A 20,869-nucleotide genomic window follows, 5' to 3' on the forward strand; every position below is an offset into this window, starting at 1 on the left:
CCTGCAGTCTTGAAGTTTGATGGACTAGACACACTTTGAGCTCCAGTTGTGTAAACCACCACAGTGCGTATGTTGTAATTAGTATTGGGAACAAGTCCCATGCCTGTGCAGATATAGATAGATCTGCCCGTACAGGTTACATCCATAGGGTTATACTTGGTTCCCAATTTTAACTAATTTATAAAACACAAAGTTACACATGAAAAACAAATGCCTTTTAATACAGTTACAAGATGATACATCATTTGCAACAAAAGAAGCACCTTAACCTTTTATCTTCATCCCTAAACACCATCACAACCAAAGACTATTTAGTACAATGTGAGTTCACCTTTTTGAAATGCCTCATTCAAAAATATGCCCCTAAGTTATTAACAATTGTCTCTGTTATGGCATCTCAACCTTGTATTCCTAGAAGTCATTGAAACCCACATGCCAAGGCCAAATTTAGCAACATCTGAATGCAACAGTTAACACTACTATAATATAAAAATTGTATAGGAGAAACAACCCCCTAGATGGGACTTTACAGGCATCACCAAAAATGAATAAGAATTGCATCAATCTTTATTAAACATAGATGAATATTAGCCATAAAACATTGAATAGACGGTGATTTACAAATAAGTACAATAGACTATAATGTAATGACTAATTTGTCTATCTAAATCATCTTTACATACAGCATATAATGCATAGAATGTTTTTTTATCCTTTTTTATTATATGCTAATAACTGGATAAAATTAGATTTTTATTTTATGACTGTGCTGCCGCTGTTTGAGTACAATTATTTACATGTCAGGTTTGAATGGGTCATTTACGTGTTGGAAGTGTATGCACATTATGACCTTGGCTTCAGTCACAGCTGATTAAATACTATTTATGTTTACTTGCCTGCTCTACATAGTGGCAGTGGAGTCTATTTACCCTGTTTACTATACATATGTTAAATAATGGTACACAAATGTTTACATGAGTACAGCATAAATTGCAGTCCAAATACAACCGTGAAATAAAATATTTCTAGTTTTGTTTTATGCAGCTAAATGCTGTGGACCAGTGTGAATGGACCTATAACATACAAATAAAATACTTATCATTACACACAAATACATATATACATAAATTACATACAAAATATTATATACGGTACACATTATGGATCTGAACAAATTAAATTGTACGCCAATGTGACTGAACCCGTACACTTTTAAACAGAGGCACACCTTTAGAATACAGTGGCATTTCTAAACTGAATACTAGCTTCCAACCTTCATGTGATTTCTAAAGTATGTCATAGCTGACATAGTGATCACATGGTTGAGAGCCACTCTGGTTTCTGATCACTAGTAGAGACTGGAGCAGTCAGCGAGAGGGCGGACATAGATTAACATTTCCTCAGAACGTTACATGTGGTGTCTGCACTAGTTTTCTTTTTTCAGGCTCTTTAACTTTTTTTCACCATGCCAGTAAGTCTGTTTTTTATTCAACTTTCCTAAACAGATCAAGTTTTCCAGCAAAAGTGCTAGTTAGTGTTGTAGCAAACATCTTAGCACTGAGAGGGCTGCTTACAATAGTCAGTGTTTATTCATTTATGTAAAACCTTTATTTTAAAATTTAAAAAAACTGCTTAAAAAGTGTTAGCTGGAGTTCAGCTTTAAACTTTAGTCAGAAAAAAATTGTCCTTTTAGATCACTTTAGTCTGGCCCCTTTTTTAGGCATAGTGATGTAAAACATTAAAAATAAGTGCCTATACTTTTTAAAATCCAGTAAAGCATTGCCTCACCCTGCTCTGGACATGCTCATTTGGTCTCTATTCTTGGTATTATGCCAAAATCAGAGTTACTAGAAGCCGATCTGCTGAAATCTTTAAGATTTTCTGTTGCTGAAGGGGGAAGAAAGCAATGGCACAGACTGTGCTGATAGAACACAGATTAGGGAGAATGAAAATAAAAGCAGGGTGGGTGAAAGGACAAACTCTGCTGCCAGGGAGACACAAAGCAGCCTGTGAACTTCAGCACTGTAAGGCTTCTGTCAGTCTTCCTCTTTAACTGAGCCAAGACATACAATCAATGTTGGAATTGTACATATTTAATTGAAGAAAGTGAAATATAGTTTTTGAGATCAAGGAGACCAATAAGAAAGTGACTGCTCTCGGCAAAATGGCAGCCTGCAGGAAGAAGAAACAGGAGCAATGCTGGAGGCAATTTACAGCACACACAATGATTTTAGCAACATTATTAATGTAAAAGTATGTTTTTTTTAACTATAATTGTTAAACTGTTATGGGCAAAGTTCCACTTTAATTTGTTAGTCAATTCCATTTAAATCTACTAGTGTATCTAACATTACCCTCTCTCCAGATTGGCAATGCTGCAGTCCAAAGGCATCTGCATTACTCCTCAGGTGGAGTGGAGATACCTCAAGACAGGAAGTGTGCAATGTAAAATAAAAAGGCCAAATAATAAAAGTCACCTTATTTTCTTCAAACCAGAATTCCTGTATGGGCTCTTCTGGACCTCCCCATTCCATCACTAAACTGGTATTCCCTGAAACTATGTTATGTGGAGGAGCAGGTGAATTAAACGTTCTGGCATAAATGGTAGTACTTTCAGTGTACCAGTTTTCATCTGGGTGAAATGCAAGGACCTGATTAATTAAATAAATACCTCACATTAGTATATTGCAAATTTCTTAAACCAAATAATTTTCCAGAATTTAGAGTAAACCTACCTTGAATTGATGATTGGTTCCGCTTTTAATATTCTTAAAAGTCCACAAAAGCTTTTCATCTGGAAATTCCCTTTGTCTTAATGGTGCAGAAGGACTTAGAGGTGAATTGTCAACTTTGATCTGGTATCGGATTAAATCAAGTGGACCATTTGGCTTGGATGGCTCTACCCAAGTTATATTAACTAGTGAGTCTGACAAAACTGTCACATTTATAATTGAAACTGGTTCTGGAACTAAACAAATATAACTTACATTAGATGTCAGTAATGACAAGACCTATAATAATAGTAGGTTGACAGTCAAGTTCAATTTCTACTCAACATAAAAGGAGTAAAAAGGATAGCTATGGTGTTTCCGGGGCTTACCAATACTCCTTTATCAGGGCTTGTGCAGGTTAGAAATAAGCTGGACTGAAAGCAGTTATACTATACTAGATGTCGCTAGCATGGATTAAGGACCTGCTCTGGTCTAGGCTATACAGACTATCAATCCAGCTTTCTTCCAACCCACACCTGTATAAGCCATAATGAAGGGAGGTTGGCTATGCCACTGAAGTGCCTGAAAATGAAAATTGAACTTGACTCTCAACCATACATTTGGAGTGCTTACTCTGCCAAAATGACTACAGTAATTCTGGGGATCCTTTCTTTGGACCCATCATACCTTCAGCCTTTTAAGTAAAATATCAGATCTAACTGATGCCTACCTGCAGGAGGTTCCAAAGCCAGGCTGACTATCTGGGATTCTGGCCTGTGGGCTCCAGGAGAGAGACTCTGCTCTCCTAGATACGTTTTGTTGTTTCACCCCTTCACATTACTAATGTCTTTTTTTTTGTGATCTCACTCTCTCATGTGTGCAGGGGCGGACTGACAACTCATGGGGCCCCTGGGCAATAGGGGATCATGGGGCCCCTGTGTCCTCACCCACACCCAAAAAAAGGCAATGAAAGGTACCATCATCTCATGGGGCCCTCTACTGACCCGGGCAGTGCCCGAGTGCTTGAATGGTCAGTCTGCCCCTGCATGTGTGTATCTCAAGTATGAAACACATGGGTCTCCTACAGGGGCAGACTGACAACTCATGGGGTTCCCAAGCAATAGGGGATCATGGGGCCCCTGTGTTCTTGCCCAAACTTAAAAAAGCCTATGAAAGAGGTACCAGGGGCATCTCATGGGGCCTCCTACTGACCCCGGGCCCTCGGGCAGTGCCCGAGTTTCCAAATGGTCAGTCTGCCCCAGGTCTCCTATATTCCCTATATCTGGTTGCTTTCCTTTCCCTTACTCCCCCCCCCCCCCTCCTCTTTATCCCTCATCCCATAAGTCTGGCCCAGTGCTGGGACATTTTACCATGCAGTCATATTGACCTCACATAGTTTTTTTTTTCTATGTATCCCTTTAAAGTCGCATTGGCCACAGATGTGTCATGTGCACCTCAGTACTTTTACTAGATATTGTAGCATTTCTTAAGCCCATAGATGTATGTTGGAGGTTTCTCCTGATGCTAATCTATGTGCCTTTTATGTTTGCTATATGATATTACACTGGCAGTCTGCAGTGCTCTATGTGATCAGCTTTACATTTTGATTTATCACAATCATATGATCAATATGATCCTGATTCGACTGCAAGAATTACAAACAAATATCAGCTCTAAATACATGCCAAAACCCTGTTCCAACATATCTTCATTTAAGGCTCATTTTAAGGAAGGACAAATAAGATATTATGAACCTTAACAAAGTTTATGCTGCTTTTTTTAATGCAGCTTTACAAAACATACTTATCTGTTAATTAACAGCTTGCATAAAGTAAGACATTTAAGCATGCTACCCAATTCAAGAATCTCTCCCACTTCCTTAGGCTGGTCATACACTATACAATTTTCTGTCCAATTTCTGCACAATATCTTTAGATTTAACTTCAACTATGTAGTGTAAGGGTCAGCCTAATTGGATACAATTAAAAGTGTTGTTTACGTTTGACCTCATATTATATGGTTTTTGGTAAATCTAAAGCAAAAATCTCAAGAAAATTATATAATGTATGGCCAGCTCATGCCCTACATTTTGCTGAAAGGTTGCTATGTAAGGTTGGTGGAAATGTTTTGGGCCACACATTTTAGTAAATATTGGTGAATCCTTATGTAATGTCTCAGTAGGGATCTGCCTTGCATAATGTCAAAAGAAAGGATCATTCAAAGATGTTTAAATGACTGGAATCTGCATTACATATTGGAAAACTTTCGCAATCTGCTCAGCATTTTGGTAAATAAAGGGATTTTTTTGAACCAGCTTTTTTTTGGGTTATTCCTTCTTTCTCATCACAGTGGTTCTTTAATCAATGAAGACATTAAAAGGAAACTTGTCACCAAGAAATCAGTGTAAGAATATGCAGCAAATGTAGCAATCCAATTAACTTTTTAAATGTGGCAGTAAGTGTCTGTTACCATCTTCATTACACCCCATTCACATCGGTGTGACTTGGCATGTGATTTGCATGCCATGCAACTTGCAAATCGCATGCCAAGTCGCACCCTATTGTTTGCAATTGGAGCGGTCAGATCAGTGCAGTTATGACTTGGTCGGAGCCGCACCGATTTCAAAAGTAGTACATGCACTACTTTTGGTGCGATTTGCATAGAAATCTGTATCAGATGTCTTGCAGATCACACCTGAAATCGAGGAGTCCCCCAACTTTGAAATCGTGCGACTTACAGTGAAGTCACACGATTTCAATTTTGGGCTTGATGTGAACAGGGTCTTATTGTAAAAATCTAATGCCAAATTTACTTGTGTCATTGCTTGATCGAGCCCTGTTACACACCGGTGTGACATGTCATACGATTTGACAGTTCCATATCACATGACAAGTCGCACCCTATTTGTGTACATGGAACTGTTCAAATCGGTGGGATTCCGACTTTGCAGTGCAGCACCAATTTTAAAAAAAGTTTCCTGCACTATTTGTAATGATTTCATGTGCGACTTGCATAGACATCTATGCATGAATTCACACAATTGTCAAGGAAGCTGAAGATAAAATTGCACTTACATATGTCTTTGAAATAATGCTACTTCAAGGGAAGTAGCATGCTTTGAAGTCGTATTCAGTGTGAACCAGGGCTGAATCTGCTTTCTCTACACATTGAGGACACTTGACTCTGTCCAAAAATACTAATTTTCAACCACTAATTGCTGGCAGCAGGGACGGACTGATCATTTAGCCACTCCGTCACTGCCCGAGGGCCCGGGGTCAGTAGGGAGCCCCATGAGATGCCCCTGGTACCTTTCATAGGCTTTTTTGGGTGTAGTTTGAGTGTAGGTGAGGACACAGGGGCCCCATGATTTCCTATTGCCCAGGGGCCCCATGAGTTGTCAGTCCACCCCTGGCTGGCAGTATATATTTAAAAAGCACAGCATTTTTACATTGCTTTAATCTGTATTGCAACATTATGATCTTGCTATAGATCCTCTTTAAAATGGACTTTGCACTTGTAATTCAGAAGGTGGCTGTGTTATTTATATGCCACTCTGCTCATTTAATATCTACTCAATAATTATTTGCAATAAACACATTATAAAATCATGGAGTATATACGTACCGCCATAATCAGTTTTTCCAATGACAAGAACATTTCTTGGCTGTTCAGCAAGCAAAAACGAGTAATAATTTGCCACGCTGACTTCCATTTCATAATCTGAGAAAGGTTGTAACCCAAGGATAAGTGCAATCTGATTCTGAAATTCCTGTTGGCAGTAGCACACAGAACATATCCTTACCAAAGGAATGAATGTTATTTTGTACAGCATGTTTACTACTTCTGTACAGTATGTGTCCTTTCAGGCTGTATACTGCTAACGTTTTCTATGCGCTTATCAAGAAATAAGGGCAAATGGTTTCCTGTGTGAATAAAATACACTAGATAATTAGTTTTAAAGTGACAAAATGGGTTATTTTGACTGTTAGTAAATACGTTATATTAAAAAACCTTGTATCCACTTTATGCAACAACTACAGAAAAATAGTAAAACGTAGTGTATATTTCAAATTATCATCCAAATAGAAAGCTGCATTACCACAATACAAATCACTGTATTATTTGTAGACAGAAATATAAAATTATTTAAAAGTACTTACAGAGGGACCCCAGTCTCCTGTATTTTGTCCCCTACCCCAGGCATTGCCATTTTAGAAAATCTGGCTTGTGTGCAGACATGAAGGATCCAGAAGGTTTCCCACACATGTGTAGACACCTTGAGATTGCAGAGTCCATACCTGCATCGTCTTCACGTATGCATGTGGGGCATGCAGGCTTGGTTTATATTTATGGCTGCCTGAAACATGTGCATAGTTGTGTGCTTTCCCAAGAAATGTGCCACTCTTTAGCAAACGTACTGGTGTGCGTTGATTCTTAATGGCACCCCCCCCCCCCCATAATGGGCACATGCTCATGCAAAAAGGCTCATGGACTTGTTTCCCTGCATTTCGAATGAATGCATTTTTTAATGATTGGGCTGTGCCACATGTGATGTTGCTGACTGCGTGTTAGGGCACTCCATACTGATGTGAACCTAGCCTTAGGGTGCCCTTGGAATGGAATGGTATTCTCATCTAAACCAGAAAGAAGGAAATTCTGCTCTGCAATACATAAGGTATCAGAAATATTATAAAAATATATTTTTTAAATCCACTTGTAGAAGAGGGAGGGGAGAGGAGCCAGGTTTAAATAAGTTGATTTATTGGGCAAAAGTCCACTTTAAGAAAAATACAAATATCAACTAACAAAAATCAAAGATGGTAACATCATATTAAAGAGGTGTACACTTCCCTATATATACATACATATATATATATATATATATATATATATATATACACACACATATATATATATATATATATATATATATATATATATATACTGTGTATGGTGTACACCTCTCTCTCTCTCCCTCTCTATCTACACACACACATACATATATATATATATATATATATATATTTATTTATTTATTTTATTGTTATGTTTTTATTTATTAGATTGATTTTTTTGTAAATATATATAGCATTTTTCTGTTCTTCTGTTGTAGTTTCATAAAGCGCATACAAGGCATATACTGTATAAAAATTTAATAGACTACATCTGTCAAGCATTTATTACAAACGTTTAACTGTAGTTCAAATGACTTGATATAAGTCTCCTACCCTGGTAGAAGGAGGGGCGGCACTGGAGCCAATCCGCTTTCCTTCATGCACATGTGCTGACAAGGAACCTACTAATAGGATGAGATAGCAGAAAAGGCAGAGAAATGACCTAATTAGCCTGCTGTTCCTTCTCTGTCTGACCACAGGCTAGGGGCAAGGACATGACTTAGCTCAGAGAAATGACAGGCTGGTCAATAGCTGGGTGTGCTGTAACAGGGTTGTGTACATCTCAGGAATGGAAAAAAAAACAAATATTTTGATAGGTACATCAGTCACCACAATGAATCCATCTTACAAGTATACTTCTGTGGATATCTGTGGACTTGGCAGGCTCCTTATATATGCCATTTTCAAGTTTTCTAGATGTCACTGTGTATGTTGGAGTGCTGATCCTTATTAAAGAGCAGGTTAAATTATAATTAACTGGAGGCAGTAGTAAAGTAAGGCTGGTGTTAGTAGAGTTCAGTACAACTGGTATAGAGACAAATGACATCAGTACCAGGCATCCTTTGTCTGTAAAAAAAAAAAAAGAAAACTATTAAAATGAAAGTCTCTGAATAAGGGAGGCTACTGTGTTAGTGATCACTAGAGTGATGTTTCCTAAGAGACTGCACTTTTTTTGTAGAGTGTTTTACATATATTTTGTTATTCATATATTATGTTCAGGAGTAACAAAGAAAAATGTTTTGTTTCTGTACTTGGATAAATATGAAATATTGTACAATTGCATAGCAAGTATACATCTGGTATCCCAAAGTTGTAGACATTTTTATTGCTGTGGCAAAAACAGACCCAAAAAGAAGGATCTCCGGTTGCACACTTGCACACTGTAATGATGACAGCCTTGCTTGTACCATCTCTAGGGGTAGAATACCTCAAGAAGAAGTGTTTTTTAAAGGATACAAGAGTCCCTACAACATTCAGATATAATAACGGCCCAACCAGCTTTCTTGCACTTCCAGCAGCAGAAAAAGATATTCACCTTTTCCACAGCAATATAACATATACAGTTATTAACCATTTGCCCTCCAGACAGGGGCGGACTGACAGCTCATGGGGCCCCCGGGCAATAGGGGATCATGAGGCCCCTGTGTCCTTGCCCAAACTCAAAAAAGCCTATGAAAAAGGTACCAGGGGCATCTCATGGGGACCCTTACTGACCCGGGGCCCTTAGGCAGTGCCCGAGTTTCCAAATGGTCAGTCCGCCCCTGCCTCCAGAGGATTTACCCCCCTTCCTGACCAGGCCATTAATTGCGATACCGAGCTGCATAATGTAACTGACAATTGCGTGGTCATGCAACGCTGCACCAAAATGGAATTTGTATCCTTTTTTTTCTCACAAATAGAGCTTTCTTTTGGTGTTATTTAATCGCCTGTGTGTTTTTCATTTTTTGCACTATAAACAAAAAAACCCCAACAATTTGAGAAAAAAACTATATTTTTTACTATTAAATATGTCCACTAAAAAGTTTTAAAAATCAAATTCCGTCATACATTTAGGCCAACATTCTGCTACATGTTTTTGCTAAAAACAAAAAACCCAATACGTGTAAATTAATTGGTATACGTGAAAGTTATAGTGTCTACAAATGGCGGTATATATACTGGAATTCTTTTTTTATATACCAGTAATGGCGTCAATCAGTGACTTATAGCGGGACTGCGACGAGCATTATGGGGGGGGACTAACTGTCATTGACATCCCCAGTGACCCTTATACAGTGATCAATGCTAATAAAAAGCACTGACACTCTACTAATGACACTGGGCAGGGAGGGGTTAACATCTGGGGTGATCAAAGGGTTAAGTGTGTGCTTTACTGTGTGCTGTGCTTTACTATGTAAGCATGCTGCTATTTATGCTATGCAGAGCCATACAAAGCAGCGTGCAGGATCTGACAGGGAAGAGATCTGTATTGTTTACATACAGACCTCTCCCCCAGCAATGATACTTCTGTATGTTAGAGGTAGCAAGGAGTCTGCAGTGTGTATTCTATACTTGCAAGTAAGCACATTCCAGGATCACTGCCGAATTACCAGAAAAGGATGAGTAGGGTGGATTAGCGTAGTTTTGTTTTTGTAACGTGTTTGCAGGTTAAAAAATTAAGGTAAATCTCTTCAATAGGGACAGATGGAAAAAAGGATTAAACATTTGATCATAACATTTTGGCTTCATATACATTTGAAATTAAACATTTTTTAAAAATCATATATTTGAATTTCTAGCAGTGAATCTACAGAATCTATTTTTTTAAATTAGCACCTCCATGTTTCAAATACATTAGAATTCATATATTTTATTTTAACAAGGCCCCAAACTGTTTTGTGGTTTAGAAAGTCTTTATTGCCTTATGTAATTTTGCACGTGTCCTTCTTACCACTGTTATGTTGGCCTTAAAGTAGTTGTAAAGCCTTAACCCAGCAAACAGACCAATTTCATGGATTTTTATGCAGAATGCAAGGTGTCACATAATAAAAAATAGCTTCTTCTGAAAGTATTTTTAAGGTTATAAAATAGAAACAGCTGCACCCTATTAAACTGGAAACAACAGCAGCTACCAAAAAAGGTGTACCCCTATAAAACTCATCAAGATCAGCTTAAAAGTGTAAATTAGCAGCACTCAATATACCAAAAATATATATCATAATATCATAAGGAAACAGTCATTGAAAGTGTAATAGAAAAAACAAACAAATCTCTGTATCAATCATTATGCTAAAAAATACTGTGCATATAATGCCAATCAAGTCTCTATAGCAGTCAATGTTGGAAACCTTAATATTGTGCAAAGAATAAAAGTGCTCTTAAAAAATGAGTGCTTTTTTTATCTTCTGTGAATTCCTATTCCACAAAGCACCGTGGCACTTCGTGGAATAAGAATCACAAAAGATAAAAGAAAAGGACTCACATTTTTTTAAGAGTACTTTTATTCTTTGCATGATATTAAGGTTTTCAAGCATGTCTAGTACTATAGAGACTTGACTGACTTGATTGAAATGATATGCACAGTCCTTTTTAGCATATTGATTGATACAGAGATTTAATTTTTTTTATATCACACTTTTATTTATTGTTTCCTTATGATATTATGATTTTTTTTTTATATTTTTCAGAGCTGCCAATTTACACTTTCAATTTTAATCAGTACTTTTAACACAATCACATTACCACTGTGTTAAAAATAAAGGGATGTAGTGATTGGATGCCAACAACACTTGGGGGAATAGCCTTTGAGAAGCAGCTGAACAGCAGTGTTGACCAATGAAGGGAAATGGCAGGAACACCAGGTAATTGATTTCTAATAATTTAGTTTGAGATAAGGAAGCATATTGTGAATGGGAAAGCCTAATTTTCTAGGCCGAAATAAGAAAGCATATTGTAAAATGGAATTTTTCATTTTTGCCTGGAATGACATTTTAATCAATAAAGAATTAACTGAATGGGGTCTTTACATTTTCTATAGTTAATTATTTTAAATTGTTTTTGGTCATGTTTATTAGGATAAATTGCATTTACTATTTATTGTTATTAACAATTTGTTTAGCTAAGTACTTTAGTATAATTTTAACAAAGGTGAGTGCTTAGATCTAATGAAACCCTTTTCCAGATTATTAAGCACGAGTTCGTGTGAAATGCATTAACAAGTCCTGTATTCATGTTGTGGTGTTTTGTGTGTCTTATGGATTAATAAATACACACTATATTCATCTATCCTCCGGTGTGCGGCTGACCCTTCTTACTATTGAACCCTTTTCCAGGCCTGGTTTACATGATTTCCAACTTGACTTAATGGATATCACACCAGTCTGATCTGCTGTCTTTGACTGCTCACATCTAAAAATGAATACTGTAGAACACCAAGTCACAGGATCAGTATACAACTTCACATATGGCAGAAGTTGATAAAACTTGATTTGCCTGGCATTATGACCTATCACTTATCTTGGAAGTAGGAGTCTCCTTGTCCCTTAATAAGCTGACATCTTCTACCCTTCTCTCCCTTTGGCCCCACAGAGGCTGATTTACTAAAGCTGGAGAGTGCAGAATCAGACTCACTTCTGCATAGCAACCAATCAGCTTTTAACCTCAGCTTGTTCAATTAAGCTTTGGCAATAAAACCTGGAAGTTGATTGGTTTCTATGCAGAAGTGAGCCTGATCTTGCACTCTCCAGTTTTAGTAAATAAACCCCACAGTGTCTTCAGTCATGACTACAGAAAAGTGTTCATAAGCAAAGTGTTTGGTTATATATTTCCAAACACTTGGACATCAGGCCTGTTCCACGATATATCATGAGTGGCAATGCATTTCTATCTAGCCTGAAAGGATGTAAACTAGCTAGAAATAAATGAAATGTAATTATTTTTTTTACCTGGAAAGTGTTGCAAAGATGTGCTGTATGCTATAACTTGGACATGTTGTTCAGGAATATCTTTCAACAAAGTTACTATGAAATCTTTTTTGCTTGCTCCATATATGCTTGTTTTTTCATCATCTTTAACACTCCAGTATATAAAATAGTCATCTACTGTCAGGCTAGTAATCATCAAATTTTCTATAAAGGTAATAAAATACAGTCATTGTAAATTAATGCATGAAAACAACCATACTATAGGTTTAAAGCTTACCATAAAGACAGTATAAAATATTGTATGCAGCAATTTTAAATCCCTTATGCTATCACGAGAATGTAAAGAAAGAGCACCCCAACCCAATAAAAAAAGCTGAGTTCTGTATTACTAGGCTTTCTGTATGCACACTGTCCTAATGGAATCCATGTTGGTATTAAGGCAGTACAGATGATACTTCTATAGGGAACCTGGGAAAAATATGTTGGCATTGGATCATCAATCTACAATTTACATGACCAACCTGTCATGTAGGAAAAGAGCTACTGGTAAGAAGTTTTCAGATACCAAATACATTGAACGGTAGTTTCAGGCTGACAGTTTATTAGGTAATCTGGCCTTTAGTTCAGCATAGGAAATTCTAGTAGAAATACTAGAATTTCTTATAAATAGAATCTAGTAGAGTTACTGCCCTGACTCATTCACATGTATGAGTATGTTTGAGCTTGAGCTATTGAGCTCTGCAAGCTACAAGATTTTTACAACAGCATGTAAACAGAACCTGAAAATATGAAAGGGAGTCTGAAGTCCCATCTGCTGACTGCAAATGAATATATAATCATATGCAAAATGTTATATTTATTTAATGTAATAAGCATAAATAAATATATAAAATGTATGTGAATCCCTTGAATTGACAGGTTTTCTGTGTAGCAATTTGTAATAAAATGTGATCTCATCCTCATCTAAGTTACAGCAATAGACAAACACAATGGGCCCCATTCACAAAGTGGTATTTTCCTCTTTAAAATTTGTGTTAAAATACCTCATAGCATTTTTCAAAATGTTTTTTGGCATTCACAAAAAAACACGCTATTAAAATTCTGCAAGCAGTAATGTTTCAAAATGCGTGGTATTTATCTCATGAAACCATGTGGTATTTAATCTCATGCGATATCCAGTGGAATGGATACAGTGGAGAAATATTAGAACCCCTGTCATTTTTTATTGCTAATAAAGAGGTAAAATGGTTTAAACTCACTAAGTCAGTGCGATCTCTGCAGCATAAAGTATGTATTAATACAAAAGAAAAAAGGTGAAAAGAATACCAGACAAAGGAAAGCTGTCAAATATTGAATGTAAATAGTATATAAAAAAAAATCACACACATATATAAATACCCTTCTTCCACCAATAAAAAAAAGACAATAATGTATTTTAATTCAATATTTGACATTTAGAAAGATATTTTGTATTTGCTTCATTTAACTTAGTTGCTTTTGATACACCACGTTGACATTTAGAAAGATATTTTGTATTTACTTAAAGCAGAGTTCCACTCAAAAATGGAAGCTCTGCTTATTTGCCTCCTCCCCCCCTCCACTGCCTTATTTGGCACCTTTTGGGGGGGAGCGGGTACCTGGTTTTGACAAGTATCCGCTCCCACTTTTGGCTCAGTTCACCACAGCAAAGTGACCCGGACGTTCGGCCCCCTCCTTGCTCCCACAGTCTCCTGGGAACTTTCACAGGTCCCAGGAGACTGCCAGATCAATCAGGAGGCGCGGCACGACTCACACATACGCAGTGGGCACCAGGCTGTGAATCCACAAGCTGTCACAGCCTGATGCCCACAGTGGAGATGCCAGTGGCGGGGAGGACAGAAGGAGAGAAGAGACTGTGCGGATGAGTACATCGCTGGACCCCAGGACAGGTAAGTGGGTGTTTATTAGAAGTCAGCAGCTACAGTTTTACAGAAAATCACAAATTTTGGGTGTCCCCAGAAAAGTAATGGACATCTTGCAATGGGGACACAGATGGCAAAAAGTGAAAAAAAAAACAACTTGCAGGTGTTATAACCCTCCATTACTCTTTTCAAAATTAAAAAGAAAGTTTTGCCTTTAGTTACACTTTCAAACAGCCTTCCTTAACCTTTACAACACATAGGAAACTTGAAATAACTTTCCAGTTTCAGGAAACCCCTGCTAAAAATGACCATATCTACAACTCATGATACATTAGTGTGATGGTCAGTGAGAAGAACGCTCTTTACACTTGTGGTCAGTGGGAAGCATTACCCCCTTATATACAGCTAAAAAGATCAATGATGTCAGGGGGAGCTTGTCAATGGGAAGATATCTCAAAAAATAATTGTGAAAAAGTAAAGTTTCCCCACTACATATATGACATATGTTCTAACAAGGTATTAGACCATTATGATATGAATGTACATATTTATGTTTTATTATGTATGGAGTGATTGGGAGGTTTTTTGAAGCAAGTGATGTATATGCTTCTATATAAAAAAAAGGCTCTAAAATCTGGCAAAATTACAGTAATGGGGTGGATTTATTAAATTTAATGGGGTTGATTTACTAAATGTAATGGGGTTGATTTATTAAAGACACAAAGTGAGCACTCCATCATACTTCACTGCTCGGATGAAGTTTTGATATTGGTAAGCTGTGGTCTTTTTGCACCATACATAATGCCAAGTATTCTTCTCAAACAATTCAACTTTTTGTGTGATAGTTCACAAAACATTTTCCCTGTATCATTGCATTTTTACAAGGTGCTCTTTGGCAAACATCAGGTGTGCAGCAATTTTGTTGGAAAGCAGCAGCTTCCTCCATGATGTTCTGCCAAGGACAGCCTGCTTGTTCAAAGACTTACATATGGTAGACTCATAAACAGGGATGTTTGCCAGTTCCAGTAATGTCTTCAAGCCTTTAGCTGTTACTCGTGGGTTCTTCTTTACCTCATTGAGGATTCAGTGTTGTGCCTTGGGAGTTCACCCACTTCTAGGAAGAGTAGCCACAATTCTAAATGGTTTCTGTTTATAGACAATTTGTCTAACTGTCAACTGATGGATGCCTAAACACTTTGAGATTGCTTTGTATCCCTTTTCAGCCTTATGCACATCGATTACTCTTGATCAAATATCTTGCTCCTTTTTGCTAGGCATAGTTCACATCAGCTGATGCTTCTTATTAGCAGCAGTCTTAAAATGTTTTAGTGTCTTTTATTAATCAAAGTAGCTCTAAACCACACCTGCAAACTAATTTCATTAATTGGATTCCAGGTGTGCAAACTACTGAATCCAATTAGCTGTGGTTGACATAATTAGTCTATGGGTTTACATTTTTTACAAAAGAAATTAGAGTTGTTTGTGTGTTCTCAGCTTAGGCACATAGCATTTGTCTATTGTTGTGACTAATATAAGGGTCAGATCACATTTTATGGCAAATTACTGTAGAAAACAACCTAATTCCTAATTAAACATACCTACCTGCCTGCTCACTGTGATCCATGGACTGTAAACTAAGCTGTGCATGTGCAACTCAGCTTACAGCAGCCGGCCCAATCCTGTGTGCCAGGATAACTAGTGATGTCATCTCGCGCTGGCTAATGAAGATGGCCAAAACTCAGCACACAGGAGAGGATGCCAGCTCCAGCAAGGGAACATTAGGAAGGTGTCTCTCTGTGTATAGTTCCGTTGTAAGGATCAGTTAGTTTACTGTTATCAAGGTTAACATGAAACAATAAGTAACAATAAAGTAACCAGTTTAATAGTATCACAGCCATCATATTTATTGTCCTTAATATTGCAGCAACAGTACAACATTCTCTATCCAACAAAATTCATATTTGAAGGTCAGTTCAATTGTAGAATGCAATACATAACAATGCCAGTATGCATTTAAAATTATACAGTTAAACTGTATATTTCTATGGTGTACATCTCATCTTATGAATATCAATTCATGAAGACATATTACTCAGAAGAATTGTAAAGGCCATTATGTGAGTAGTTTATTAAAGAGAAAGAATATGAACACACCATAAGAAAAAACACCTATGTGGACAGATTTTAGGTCAAGGCTATAAACTAAGAATGTCTGCATTTTAAGTTAACACAGACTTCCCCTTTCCTTACAAAATATATAAATGAAAAACATTCAGGGAAATTGTAAAGGCAATTATGTAGCTGTTTTATTAATATGAAGCAGCATTTGAAGTAGTTGTATTGTACTGCTGTGCAGAGGACACCTACAAAAGAATGTACAGGCTAAAACATAAAGTTCAGCCTATGTCTATATTTAAAGGGGACATTTAATGAATTTTGGTCAATTTGATTTTACTTTTTATCAGTCACTTTTTTTTATTTGAAGTTTAGAAGTTTATATGTTGATTTTCTATATATATATGTCAGGAACTTTGTATAGCAAGTGATCGGGTGCATACCCATGAGCATAGGGTTTTAACAAGATGTGGAAGGACATGCACACATAGATTCACCCACAGATCCTGGCACCTAGCAACCTATCTAGACCTGAGGCCTGCCTAGACTCATTGCAGGATTGTCTCATGCCTGCTACTGTTTTTTGTTACTGACCCAGGCCTGAAATTTTGACTAAGAATCTTCCTGCTGATTTTGTATCTCACTGCCAGTGCACGGATGACCCTGTCTGTCTCTGACCTGGATTCTGATTGTGATTCTGTACCTACTTTCCTGGCTGTTACTGAACTATCTTGTGACTTGATTCCTTGTGTTCATTCATCCAAACTCAGCATCTTGGAGTTCAAGTTCGCTAAATCAAATTCCAAGTTGCTGACCCCTGCCTATTTCAGATCTGGATTCTGATTGTGATTCTGTACCTACCTACCTGGCTGTTACTGAACTTGGCTTGTGACCTGACTCCTCACTTCCACTCATCCAACCTCAGCATCTTTGAGTTCACGTTCACTGAACCAAATTCTTGGAATCTCCACCCTTCCACTGCCCTAGCAGTACTTGTCTCCACTACCAGGAGTGTTGGATGGGAATTGTGCAAGAGGTCACTATGTAGATATATATGTGTGTGTGTGTGTGTGTGTTTTATATTTTGTCAATGTTTGTGTTGGGAATATAATGGTAGGGAGTGTGTCAGACCTCTGCAGAAAGACAACTGTTTCCCCACAGAAAACAACTGCTTGTAGGGGAAAATCATCTCCATTTAGGTTGTAGCTAAAAAGAAACTGAACTGTAAGACATTGTGCACCTTTTGTTTTCATGCACCTGGAATGTATGTAGTTGATTTAAACTGAAGGTTCAGTTGGGCCTTAAATTACAAATTAATTGTCAGTTTAACAGTTTTCCCTAAGTTAGCAATACAGTGTGTGTGACTACATCAGCCTTTTTCAACCAGGGTGTAAAGGCTCCCTGGGGTGCCTTCAGGCATTTATAGGGGTGCCTTCAGGCATTTATAGGGGTGCCTTGGCAAAATGCAGGTGGATCAAGCCTGCTTTTTAGTACACAATGCCACAGGTTTTCATTGCACACTTTTACAACCTGCCAGCTGCCAGCATCCTAACAACCAATGACATCATTAGTTGATAAGGAGGATGGCGGGAGCCTGCGCAGCATCCTTGTTTGCCCTCTCCTGCCCCTCTCCGTTAGCACTGGAGTCACATAGTGAGTGAGAGAAACTGAAAGAGAAACATTGGAACACTAGTCAGTATCAGTTTGCAAAGGAATATTTGCTTTGGAACAATAAATCGCCTCTAACATTGGGTGTCCAACACATGTGGATGTTGCTGCATTATGTAAAACTATTAGAAAAGCTTTTTACATTTTAGAATGGGGTGCCTTGACACTGTGCAGAATGTTAAAGGGTGCCTTCAGATTGTCCATAATTGTAAAGGGTGCCTTAACTGAAAAAAGGTTGAGAAACACTGGACTACATGACTGTGAATCTACAATGCTAGCTCCACTTGAAGTATGATATCTATAGTTCATTGTATTCCATATAAAACTAAGCAATTTAGTATTACTAGACACATCAATAGCAATGGATACTCACCAGACATAAGTGGTATCTTAATCACATTCCAACAATGACATCCATCCATGTCAGAGGCCAAGATATATGTTTCATTCCACAAGAATAATATGAATGAGCAGCTGGTGTTTGTTGTATCCAAAGTCATCAGTCTAATCGATTCGTAGCTCTTCATATAGCAATCACAACCAATTGCTCTAGCAACATCTTTCTGATTATATTGTCCCAAAACAGGCACTACTGTATCATTTATAATATCATAATATGATATGCTACTACCCATTTCCCAGTGTTCTATCCAGTACAGGCGGCTGAAAAAATTAAAACCAATATACAGTAAACATATAGTCAATAATATTGTTTCTTGTAACTGGCTGTAAAATTATGGCTTACTATGGAATAGATTGTTTTCATAATTATGGCAAAGCTTGAATAAGAAAAGAGTAGCACATCAGGGCAAAACAATGAGGGCAAGGGACTTACAGGGAGATGGAATCCTTTTTAATTAGTAAGCCCCATCTAAGGAAAAGAGTACAGGGGGAAATGACTGCCCTTTATTACTCATTAGTGACCCCCCACCCTTTCCTAATTGCACATCTTTTTGGAGGGACAGGATGCAGAAAAGAGGCCCAAGGTGGCTTGTAAGGGGGGTAAGGATTCCCCAACCTCCTTGCAAGTTCTCCCTAATGTTAAAAGGTGCCAGGCCTGGTATGATAAAGGAAGGGTGCATGCCTTTTAACACCCCCCCCCCCCCCACTTTCCTATCCCCCCAGGCTGCATGCCTGGACAAGGGTCTGCTTAGAATATGAATGGGAACCTCATGCATTTTTTGTTGTGGTTTGTTTTTTTTTCTCTAAATGGTCACTTGGACTACATCATACTACATGCAGCTTCAAGGCATCCCCATCTTAAGGCATTTTATTTGAAGGATTGGTATTTTTTTTTTTTAAAGTTTGCATAATCCCCCCATGGCAGTGTCTAGATAATTATGCCCTTTTTCAGCAATAGCTTACCTATTAGCCTTTAAATTGACCAGAAGAAATAAGATCTAGCTTAGACTCCAGTGGGGCTCAGCTCTATGTTCAGAGATTGTGGATTTCCTGCTGAGGAAGTAACTCAACTAAATGTATTCTTCCTTGAGAAAAAACAATTGAGATGCTAGTTATAGCCAACTCTGTAATGGACTGCTGGGAAAAGCGGGGATGTGTTTCTAATTGCCCAAAATATAACCAATATTATTTACAGTAAATAACACTGTAGATTGTTGATCCACGGAGTATCCAATTGCTTTAGGAGATCAGGAAGAAATTTTGTCCCTTTTGGAGCAAATTGGACCTCAATTTGCTTGCCTTCCTCTTGATTCACTGCAGGTTTAGGTTTCAGAGGACACAGGTTTTTAGTTCAATTATTTATTTTAGTTGAACTTTATGGAAATGCGTCTTTTTTCAACCTCACTGTAACTTATAAAAGAAGATGAAAGAATGTAATAAATTAATACAAACTGAACAGGAAATAAATTAATAAGAAAAACCATGTACCTAAGCAAAGGGTAAGCAGCAATGGCATCTATGGTCAGGTTGGATAATTTCAGTGATGTGCCAATAGGTTTGAGATTTTTTTCCTTTTGCTCCAGATCAATAAAGAAGAATTCAGTACTATTCTGTTCAGAATGTACAGTTACATATATATGTCTTGCTATCCAGTCTGCTGTCATGCTTTGAGCGCCTGAGAAACGTTCATCTTCCAATAACTAAAACAAGATCTTTAGTAAGTATGGCAAACTACAATATGTAAAATGAAGTCTCTTAGAATCCAAATCACTTTTTATTTGTCTACACACTCTAAGTTGACAAAAGTTAAATTTTTTGGGCTGCTACAGAAAACTGCATGCCATTTGATATTATATTATGTACCTAAAGTTAACACCATTGTACCAGCCACAATTCTTGTATTTATTATCAATACACTTGAAAATTTTTCCATAAAAATTGGGTTTAAAATGGATTCACAATTCAAATAGCTCAGTTTATTTTCATATATTGTTCATAAGGCATTAGTTTAATTTTGTTGGGTTAACATTTTGCTTTCTATTTTTAAAATTCACTTCAGGGAACATCCTGTTTCTATTAAATCACAATGTAGTTCAGATTCATACCAAGCAGACTTCGAAAAAAGAATAATGTCTCTTGTCTTCTATTGTAAACCCTTGAGTATTTTCCTATTACCACTGAACAACACACTGTTGCACTGCTACTTCAACCTATGAAGCTAACAAAAACACAAAAAGAAATAAAATACTGTTCTACTGTAATTTACAGTTGACTTTACCTGACCTTGGAAAACAATGCCCCTAAAGCAAAGGTAACGTTTAACATCTGCAAGTACCTGTATTAGTCTTCCAGTTAATTTTGTACAATTACATTTTTGAGAACGTGCCTCTCCTCCTATCCAAGAGGAAAGTCTTAATAGTACTAATTCCTAAGTCCAACATGGACCAGTTTATTGCAAATCCTACAGACCAATCAAAAATATCAACACGGATGTT

At 37.3% G+C, this 20,869-nt stretch overlaps 1 protein-coding gene across 1 annotated transcript in view; it reads right to left on the bottom strand.

Annotated features, from left to right (window-relative positions):
- ROS1 (ROS proto-oncogene 1, receptor tyrosine kinase) overlaps window positions 1-20,869 on the bottom strand; it is a gene marked incomplete at its 5' end in the record, with an annotated part of 184,708 nt that overhangs the window by 72,648 nt on the left and 91,191 nt on the right. Inside the window, 8 exons of the mRNA XM_089652162.1 lie at window positions 2-173; window positions 2,478-2,651; window positions 2,736-2,968; window positions 6,336-6,480; window positions 8,235-8,452; window positions 12,310-12,492; window positions 18,346-18,635; window positions 19,863-20,074. Of these exons, the coding sequence (XP_089508288.1) occupies window positions 2-173; window positions 2,478-2,651; window positions 2,736-2,968; window positions 6,336-6,480; window positions 8,235-8,452; window positions 12,310-12,492; window positions 18,346-18,635; window positions 19,863-20,074 (1,627 nt within the window). The remainder of the gene's footprint in view (window position 1; window positions 174-2,477; window positions 2,652-2,735; window positions 2,969-6,335; window positions 6,481-8,234; window positions 8,453-12,309; window positions 12,493-18,345; window positions 18,636-19,862; window positions 20,075-20,869) is intronic.

This window comes from Staurois parvus, unplaced genomic scaffold, assembly GCF_062004578.1.
Source record: "Staurois parvus isolate SC_StPar_1 unplaced genomic scaffold, SC_StPar_1.0 ptg000672l, whole genome shotgun sequence".
Taxonomy (NCBI): domain Eukaryota; kingdom Metazoa; phylum Chordata; class Amphibia; order Anura; family Ranidae; genus Staurois; species Staurois parvus.